General features: G+C 43.4%; 1 protein-coding gene across 2 annotated transcripts; it reads right to left on the reverse strand.

The window, feature by feature from the left end:
• Positions 1 to 15: 15 nt before the first annotated feature.
• On the reverse strand, positions 16 to 9,575 carry NAAA (N-acylethanolamine acid amidase). Of its 2 annotated transcripts, none has more exons than XM_051769405.1 (11): positions 9,186 to 9,575; positions 8,908 to 9,072; positions 7,291 to 7,417; positions 6,484 to 6,574; positions 4,606 to 4,682; positions 3,961 to 4,133; positions 3,163 to 3,225; positions 2,550 to 2,616; positions 1,999 to 2,027; positions 1,000 to 1,096; positions 16 to 361 (listed from the first exon to the last, which is right to left on the reverse strand). In XM_051769405.1, exons 1-10 carry the CDS (start codon positions 9,572 to 9,574, stop codon positions 1,021 to 1,023), a joined length of 1,257 nt encoding a protein of 418 aa, XP_051625365.1. In that variant the 5' UTR covers position 9,575; the 3' UTR covers positions 16 to 361; positions 1,000 to 1,020. The 2 variants fall into 2 exon arrangements, with proteins under 2 accessions (XP_051625365.1, XP_051625366.1); XM_051769406.1 differs by lacking the exon at positions 16 to 361 and adding an exon at positions 388 to 674.
• Between the last annotated feature and the right edge of the window lie 885 nt (positions 9,576 to 10,460).

Genomic DNA, 10,460 nt, shown 5'->3' on the forward strand with positions numbered 1-10,460 from the left:
ACACACCTCCAGAAATCAGTCTATCAGCTGCATCTTTTTATTTCATCATGTTCAGACCTACTGGCCACGTAAAGTACAAAAATTTATTCATTAGCACAGAACTACATTGCAGTTACACAACTCTTACAAAACCAGTAAAAGCCATTTTTAACCAGTCACATCTGCTAGAACATCAATTAAAATAAAATTCAGACACCTCTTACAGTTCATTAAGAGCATTACCTGCAACACTTCAATGAGTTAACAAGTCACTATTTCCCAAATGGTTCACATAATTAATAAGCCAAAACGACTGTACTGCTCCCAAGAGTTATTTTAGAACCGTATGCTGATCCTGCAAAGCTTCAGCTTTTCACTCAGTCTGTTGAAATAGAAAAGTAGATAAGAGAGCACAAGTTGGTCTAGAGTTACAAAAAACCAAATTCTGTACAAGCTCTAAAAGGAATTACTCTTGCTAAAATCAGATCTGAAATATCTTTCTCTAAGTATATTGAAACTGCCACACAAGGCACCTTGTGAGTTCAAGGACTTGGACTTGTTCTGCAAGTTGACAGGACAAACCCCTCAGAGGGTGCTGCTCACAATGTCATTGCTGAGCAGCTCTTGCCAGTGAAGCTCAATTTTTTTCTGGTGCTAATGCACCACCCCCTCCTGCTGGGATTCCTGTCAGCCACCTGGAGACAAAGGAGTGCTGGACTGGGGACTGGTAAAACCTGCCAAAACACTGCCAGAGAGAACCTCTACCTCAGATCACAACACCAACCCCCTTCCTCTCAGATCAAGCACTTTTCCCTAAGATCATGTCCAAGAGCTTCACTGAGCAAGTCAATACTTACCAACCTTTAAAACAACAAGGGAAGGTATTTACCCCAGGGCAACAAGCAAACCAAGGACAGCATCAGGAGTTCAGACTACGTCACTGGAGTGTCACTGCAGCACTTTGTCCCTCAGTGACCCTGCACCCCAAATGTTTAAATGCAAGTACAACGTGCTACTTACACCTCTGCTCCTTACAGCTCTTCACTGCTCAGTTCGGATCCATGTCTGGTACTTGTCTGGAAATGCAGCACTCATCACTGTGGTGTACACTGTGTTACTGGCAGGGAGAGAGAAAGAGTCAGTGACATCCCAAAGGCTGCAAACACTAATTTATACAGCTAGCAAAGCAGCTTGATTGGAAACAAGTGTTCTGCTTAGGTACAGAAGGGTTAGAAAGACTGAGAAAAGCTGATGGAATTGAAGGCTTCTGGCACAGATTTTTAGTGTTCTCTCCCCAACTCAGTACAGCAAAACAATGGTATTTTGACATCCATTTCATCACTATATTAAACAACTGGTAGTGTTCATCTCAGGTCTGACAGATACAAACTCTCCCAATTTCCTCACATTTACAAGACAGAGAAGAGGTCCTGGTATTAACTTAGAGGAAGCCATTGCAAAGCCCCAGTGAGAATGAGTGATCCTGAGAATATACTGATCTCTGTGTGAAACATAACAACCTGTGTGTTGCAAAAGTGTGATTTCTGCAACAATACAGAACAAGATACTGAAATAAATCTCTCGAAAACACAGTAAATCATACTTAAAAGTTTGTCCCGTTTACTTTTATCCTTTCTACACATCAAGCAGACCTACACCAGAACATCGAAAAAAAGCCACTCTCAGTGTTAACACCAACCTAAAAGTTCCAGAAGTGGACAAACAACTCAGTGGAAAGTCCAGCTGCTCCTCCAAAGGAATCATTTGTTTCACTACTCCAAAACAACTTCCCACTATCAGACTGAGCCCAACCAATTGTAGCTCTTTGGATGGAAGGGCAAACCCAGGACAAAGAGTGTTGTAGAAGTGAAAACGGTGCCACAAACACAAGCCAAAAATCTAAACTGGGAAGCCACAAGACACTCAAACACACAGCAAGACCCTAAGGAAGCTCTGATTGACTCTGAAGTGGCCTGAGGCATAAGCAGGAGGCACAGATCATCTCAATCTAATACTTACATGTTTAAGACTGGCTTCACTGACAATACCTGTACAGAAAGTTCGAAGAGTTGTCATTTTGGTAGATGAAAGGGGAATTAAAAGGTTATTTATGAACAGCAGCAGGGTGAAGTTATAAAAGCAGTAATGTGAAATTAAGGAGTTTTCCAGCCTTTTTTTTTTTTTTTTTTTTTTTTTACCATCGGGCCATTTACAGAATTACTTTCAAAAGCCCTCTGAAATACCCATTTCAATTCCCAAAGCTAACTGGTAGATACCACTCACATCTGTCTAACACTGTCTGCAATAATTTCACTTGAAATACGGAACTGCAAAGATGATGGGATTCACCTCTTGCACTTTCCACCTGGATTGGCAGACTATTACAAAATGCCTACGCACAGGAATTCAGCAGCATTTTAACAAACTTTGTCTTCACCTCTCCAAAAATGACTGTGCAGTACAGCTTGTTCCCCACAAAAAAAGCATCTTTTAGATCCCTGACCAAACTACTGCATTTCTGCTTTGACAAAGCTTGCAGTGAAAATCATAACGCAGGATTAAAGAAATACCTTAAAGAGTGTATCAAAATTGATGTTCTGCTGTCCAGTAGCATTGAGGGCTTTGATGGCTGCAGTTCTGCAGGAAAACACAGTATCATCAACACACTTTCCTGTTCCAAAGGCTACAAAGCATCAACACAAACTTCTCACTAAGGGCCTTGACACTGAAATGCTTGCTTTGCCTGAAATAACCCAGAGTTGTGTGACAGGATCTGGTCTCACATTGTTGAAGCTACTGTTACTAATCCCTTGAGTACAGAACCTGCCAATCCCTTTCTGCACACTACACAGCCTAAGAAATCCATGTGTGAGCACCTTCCTAGTGCCATCAAATACTTTTGCACTGTGCATCCAAATCTACCTTCTACTAAACTTTACTTGAAGTTTTTGGCCCATGCCTTGCCTGGCAATTTCTCATTTATGCTAAGCCATGCCTCACAGATTTTGCCCTGGCATCTATGAATATTGCTCTTAACCTTATCTATTCTCTCTAGAGTGGCATCACAGGAAGTAAATAAGCTGCCTGCTCAAGGAGATAACACCTGCCCAGAGAAGGAGAAACCCAAACCTGTAAGCTCTTCCAAAAAGAAAGTCTTCACTCACCACAGAGCTCTCTATTTACCTGCGATCATCAAAAGGAGGAGGGGTGGTCCAGTGGTCATAGTTTGTCTCCACACGAAACCACCTGTGACCAAAAGGGAAGAGGTGAATCAGCAGGTAATTCTTGCAGGCCAAGCATCAGCATCTCTGCATTGCCAAAAGGAAAAGCCTCCCTCAAAATCCACTTCCCTGTGTCTTTTGCAAGCCCAAGGGCCCTGTGCTGATATATAGAACCGCCTGTACCATCAACTATGGAACATAAACAGAGTAACCCCTGAACTCCTGCTGGCTTGTGACAAAACCACCCTTGACTACAATAACAGACCTTTAGAAGTATGGTTGGAAAAGCAGTGGGTCTGCAACTGATGCAGCCTGCAGCACTCCATCTGCCTGTTTGCATTGGTGCCCCTTATCCCCACAGGGCAGTTCTGTACCATCACCTTCCTCTATTAAGCTACTGATTTCAGAAAACTAGATAGGAACAGTTATTTTTGAGCCTTTAGCCTTCTACCACATTGGGACACAACTGATTTCCAGTTTCTGAGTTTATTGGTGCAATACTTGGCAGAGAGATGGCAAGAGCCCTCCTTTGGAATCTGGCTAAAAAATTGAACAGATGCTTTTTCCACGTTTTTCCCTTTGCACTGGCCCAAAGTGACAAGGTGCTGCAATTCCCTCTCCAGGAGAAGGAACTGGGGCTCCTTTCAGAGGGTTTCAAGCTTTCCCTGTGCAGTTGTAAGCATTACCACCATTACTAACCCAACCTATCACTCAGGAGGCAATACAGGAAAAGAAAACAAAGCAGTTTTTTCCTACTTACGCTCCACCTAAAGGATCCAGAGGCCAGAGATCTGCTGGCCCTTTTCTGTTCCTTGTTATGACCATGCCTTCTTTGGGTGACACACCTCCTACAATATAGTAAACTTCAGCAATGATGGGAATGCCAGCCAGTCTGAGAACAGCTGACTGGAAGTCCTCTGCTCTGCTCAGGGTCTGATGCAAAAAAGGAGATGACAGTGAGGTCAGGCACAGAAACAAGCACTGGGACATCTTCAGAATCAAAAAGGTTCACTCTGTCTGGAAATGGTCAATGACTAAAGTGCTACTTGAGAAAAGCATTAGTATAGTAACATATCAAACAGAATAAAATAACCCCTGGGACAGGTATTCACATCTAAGAGTGCAACTGCGTTAACTGGTCACAACTAGATGAAATAGTCCCTAGGAATGAAGTCTTGGCACAGCTTCTCCAGCACTTCTGGCATTGATTAGAGATCACCCCCTTAAAGGACTGGAATTGTCTCTCATTTACTGACAATTCAGGGACAACACTTAGCTTCTCTTATGAAATCCATTTACTTATCAAACCAGTAAGCTTTCTGTGCAACTGAAAGTTGGAAGACGCAACTTTCCTGTGAGTTTAAGCACAAATGACCTAATGTGAGAAAGTAACCAGTGCACTTACATCCCGGACCAGCCAGCTGACAGGGTAATTCCGATTGAGGAAAGCAGCTATGGCATTTTCCCACCATCTACCACCATCTGGGGAGAAAAAAGTAATTATTATACATGCAATATACATATATACAATGAAACAGGACAGCTGCCTATCAGCACAAGATGTTAATATTTTATGGGAGAAAGGCCAACAAGGAGCACAACATCCTGATGGAATATAAATAGGCAACCTAATCCCAACTGACATTCAGCCACAACAGCTGGATTAACACTCCTGCTTTCCAGAAAGCATCTCAGACCTGTCATGAAATAAGTGATAATTATCTCCTAATTATTCATGTGACTGAAATAGTGAAACAGCAATAACACAACAGAAATCAGGAAGCAGCTAAAAAACAGTAGTGTTAGTGTTTGTGTTACCAAGCACATTAGGAGAAGTAAGAAATACAGAAGGGCAAGTTTGTTATTCTTCATACACCAAAACCACAGGACAGCCACCAGAATCAATATGCTTGTCACCTGATAGACCTTCACCCTAATTTAGTCACCCTCCCCTTCCTAAACATAGTTCACATGCTTATTTCCCATAATTTGTAGTTCAGTTGGAGTGAACTAAAAAAAGACCTTTTAGTTCAGATAAATCAGCAAGCAGCATCAACCAATTTACAGAAGTACAGCATGCATGGAATGAACAGACATTTCATGGTCCACACATGACCTGGTCCACAAGATTTCCTAAATCAGGCCTTTACAGAGACTTGATACACTTGGGACTATTTCTAAGCTGAACTAAAAGTGGTTTGCATCTCTAAGTATGACCCCACTACACTCCAATTTTGAAAGGATTAAATAACTACTCTGGTATCAGGAGCAGTATGTGTGCCAGCTATGGAAAGAATTTAGTGACTCCAACAAGGCTGCATTAACAAAGGACACAAGAATCCATAGGTCCCTGTGCTCCATACCAGAATCCCTACTCAGAGATAATGTATATGTGTAACACATACAGTGAATATTGTTGGCGTATCATATAAAAATTTCAAAAACAGATTGTCCAATTAACAGATTAAAAAGCCAAATATGCATATCACAATCACAAGAGGAAAATAAATATTTTCTATGTTGGCTCTGAGACTACATTGTTGCCAGTTCAAACAATCAGTCAGTGAAGAACAAAGTGTCACCTTCTTACAAAAAAAAAAACAAACCCAAAACGAACTTGAAAATGGAAGATACCAACCCCAGCTTTCAGTTAACTTAGCTTCCAATAGTTGTGAAACTGAAGTACTGATGGAAGAGGCAGTGACCTTTCCTTTGCCTTCCTCACTGCTCCAAGTTTTGGTTCTCAGCAGTGACATCTCTCAACTTCCCTGTATTACTGATCTTGCTCAGTTGCCTTTCCAGTGCCTCTGCATTCTCTCAAACCCTGCTGCCTTTCCCCTAAATCTGTCTTACACTTCTCTTCCTGTCCTCTTTCCAACTGCCTTATGATGACAGATGATGGAATACAGCAAAAGGGTCACAGAACCAGGAAAGCAGCTGTTTCTTTGCTATCCAAACTGCTTCTTGTTCTGTCAGCCCCTACTCTGCCACCTCCAGCTGTGACTCTTGACCAGACCACAGTTCGCCTTCTACAGCTCTCCCCAGGGCTCTTCCTGTCCTCTGACACTTTCAGCTCAGATGACAAACAAATACCTCCTCCTACACAGCAGCCAAAAACTGGCAGCATGTGCACTTTGACTCCCTGAGGGCAAGGCAAGTCATTCCCTTTCAGATCCTTCCTGGCAACTTTAACCTCACTTTTCCTTCTGGGGGAAAAGGGCCAGGGCAGGCAACAGCCAACAACAGAGCACATAATGTCAAGTGTAGAAGACATTTCATTTACCTCGTTCATCCCCAGAGATTGTGAACTTGTGTGGACGTTGTCCAGTCCATAAGCCTACGTAGCCAAGAAATGTGGTGCCTTGGTACGCTACCTGAAACCAGGAAACAGAACAGAACACAGCTGAAAATACTAGTAACATTTGGAAGCAGCACCCTGTCCTTCTTTCTCTGACTTTCATACTTAAGTTGTTACAAAATACTGTGCCTTAAATTACAGTAAAACTTGCCAAGTAAACTACAAAAAGACCGAGGCCCCAAATTCACTGCATTTCATTTGTTAGTGATCACCAGCTGCTACAGGAGTTTAGCTCAAATTAGCAAGCAGTCAAGCAAGAAACAAACAGCAAGTTTTCCATCTGCAAAAGGGACTAATGAACATGAACCAATTCACACTAAGACTGTACTAGTAACTAACTCGTCTTTTGTAATCTTGACCCAAAACCACACACACTGGTTGAAAAACTAGAAAGGTCTAACAAGTAAGCCTTAGAACTGATCCCTGCCAAAACTGATCTCTTGTTTTCTGTAGTACTTTTCTTAGTATCTTGACATTTTTTTCTTTCAACACCTCCTTTCAAATAACAATCTTGAGAATCTTTATTATGCTGTTCTATTTTCTCCAATGCATCACCATAAACTGGATGTCCAGAAAGCAAAGAAAACCTGCATTCATCCCACACTCCTGGAGACTAACTGTACTGCTCTAACAATCCAGTCTATGTGGGATGGGAACACATTCCTACAGTAAATCCCCCTATCTAAGCAGCTATAGGACAGACCACCCATCTGAGTCAATCCCAGACCATACCTGCCCACTCTTTATAAACTGCACATCAACTGTGATCTTGCTCAATATATCAACAAAATCATAATCCAGGTTCCGACCGTGGTAAATGTTCCCTTTGTCATCCTGAGCAACAATGCTTGTACAGAACCTGCAAACACACCAGACAAAAATCAGTGAATAAAGAGTTGTGACAGTGTTAGATCAACCTTTCAGGAAGAACTGGGTTCTGCTAGGTATTTTATTAATGTTTCCATACAAATAGGAGTTTGCTCAAAGTCCAGTGACACACTACAGTCAAGAAATCAGGTCAGAAACCACAGAGCAGGCAGAGAGCAGCACTTCCACTCAGGGACACATACTGCTCTTCTAAATCACAATGAAAAGCTGACATGTCAAGACACCCACAAAGTGTCCTGCTCTCTGCATTTAATTTTGATAGATCATTTCACTTGAATTTGGACCATGTTTATATTTGCAGTCATAACTAGATAAGTTCAAACTAAGTCCTTTCAGTGAAACCCATGCAAATAGTTGTTCAAGTATCAGCCATTTCAGTAAGAGACTAGTCTCTAGAACAGGAAGTGTGTTCAAACTCCTTGTGTAACACTTTCAGTTTCATTGAAACAGGTTTTTTTGTGGAATATATTCCATTAGCACGAAATTAACAACTTATTTCCTCTAGAGTTAGACGTTTCTTCTCAGTGATGCATAACCCTGTCTCAAAAATATAAAGGTAAAAAATTCCTCATGCAACTCAGTTGTTCCCAGTTGAGGGGTTTTTTTTTTAGAATCCTTGCTCAGACAGTTGCATGGATCTCACCAGGGCCAAGTATGATAAGCATCCTCTGTGAAACACTAACAAAGCCAGCATTTAATTAAGTATCCCGTCCAATATTAACACTTACTAAAAAAAAGGATCACTAACTGAATATCACACATAAAAAAAAAAACCCACAACAATCAAAATGCAAAGAAGTGGCTGTATATCCTGAATTTTTGTAAAACCTGTATGGAGAAACCTTTTTAGTATCCTCACAGGTAACCTTAAGTGTTCATTATTTTTCTGTACATGCTTCTAAAGCAAAAGAACAGAATGAAACTATTTTTTCCGCTGAAGTTTTGATTGCTGTTATAAATATTTCAGCCATTTTCCATTATACAAATCACAGAGCAACATTATGCAGTCATTGTGAACATTCATCCCCAAAGTGGTTTAGAGTAACTTTATCTCAGACAAATAGTTAAAATAATGAAATGGCAACTAATTGTTTTAGCTGCCTTTTGGGTGATTTTACATGACAGAAGACTATCTTACATGATCTTTAAAGATAAACCATCCCAACTACTTTGAACGGAGGGATCTACCTTATTAGCAGAAATTTTCAGATTTTTATCCACTTACATAGATGTATGTACACAAGAACACAACAGCTAGATTTTACTTTCACTAAGCCACAGAAAACAACTTTCTCTTTCCATGCAGGATCCAAACTGCCTAATGAGGCTTCCAGCTGAAGACATGACATGGTCCCAGAAGGAACAGCACAAGTGACCTGCCTTGCTGTGCCTCCTCCCACGCTGAACTGCCCCAAGTTCTACCCCTGCTCACACCAGACGCTGTAAGTACCGCACACTTACGCAGTGGACTCGTAGGCGAAGTTGAGCAGGATTCCATCTCCCAGACTGATTCCCAGTGCTTGGCACAGCCCCACAATCTCCCCCGCGAAGGGCTGCGGCATGAATTGCTCCAGCTCCGCTGCTATGGGCCGGATGACTTGGTGCACCCATTTCGGGACGCTCTCGCTGCAAAACACCCGAGGCGTTAGCCGAGCGAGGGACAGCGGTGCCAGCAGCTGCCAGCAGCTCACCCCGACACCTCCCCGGGCCATGCGGGGACCCCCCCGCACGGCACTCACTCGATGACCCGGGCCACGGCGGCGCGCAGGAAGGCGGGATCGAAGTGTCTCAGCACGGGCAGCCAGCGCTGCTCGGCCGGGCTGTCCAGGCTCACGTTGCAGCGCAGCGGGGCCACCGCCGCGGCCACCCCGCACAGCAGGGCCAGCAGCGCCCACGGCCCGCAGCCCATGGCGCAGCACAGCGCGGGGCCCCGCGGCCAGCCCGCCTTCCCCGCAGCCACAGCAACCACAGCAGCCACGCCCGCCGGGCAGGGCCGGGACACGGCAGCGCCCGCCCCGAGGCGTGCCCGCCGGGCCGGCCCGCAGCCGGCACCCCCGCACCTCGGGCACGACACGGGGTGACAAAGTAACCACCGAAACCGGTACAGGCTACCGCTTAACACGGGCATTTCCCCCGCGCTTCTGCTTGCCAAAGTTTATAAGAGGCAGTCCAACACAGTCCTTTTTACAAGGAGGGCAGGGGACAGACAGACTTGGCAGTAACTGGGCATAGCTCAGCTTGCTGGGTCACACGGCAGGGCTGTAAACAAGAGGGAAAAGGGAAGAGAGGACACTAAATACTTGTTCTGAACTCCGAGAGTAAAACTTCCCTCTCCCTTTCAGCCTCAGAAATCATTAGTTTTTGAACACATCCACATGAAGGGAAGCCACTCAGATCTTCAGCACAAAAGAAACAAGAACAGCCAGAAGTGGGCTTTATACAAGAACACACTGTACTTGCCCTCTCTTCCCCTTATCTTTGTCTCTTCAGCCCCTTCTCCACACTCCATCCCCACACCCACTGCAGGTCCTCTGCATCCCTTCCATCTTTCCGGCTCTGGGCTACACATCCTTGACCTGGCCAGCTCACTGCTGTCATTGCCAAGTAGCCATTTCTGCCATTCCCTCAGCAGTAACATACAGTTGCAATACAAAATGGCAATTTGTTAGAAAATCCTACTTAGTTCTTCTCTCCTGGCTCCCTGAAACCTCTGTAAGCTTTTTTGTCTAGGAAGATTGTGACAAAACAATACACAATCAATATAATTAGGAATTAAAGTAAATAGAAATACATATTCAACATGAAAAATAGCCAAACTGCACTAATTCCCACACAGAAGATAAGCAGTAACCCAGCTACTAAAAAATAAAGGAAAAAAGTACCCCACCAAATGCTTTTCCATTACACTGCGCTTGTGGCACCTGTTCCTGCCCCACAAGGAAATCCATTTCAAACAGATTTTGACCAAGGATGTTATAAATAAATCCCTCAAGTTATAATTTATCAACTCCGTT

This window comes from Manacus candei, unplaced genomic scaffold, assembly GCF_025592945.1.
Source record: "Manacus candei isolate 608988 ecotype Guabito, Panama unplaced genomic scaffold, ASM2559294v1 h1tg000107l, whole genome shotgun sequence".
Classification (NCBI taxonomy): Eukaryota; Metazoa; Chordata; class Aves; order Passeriformes; family Pipridae; genus Manacus; species Manacus candei.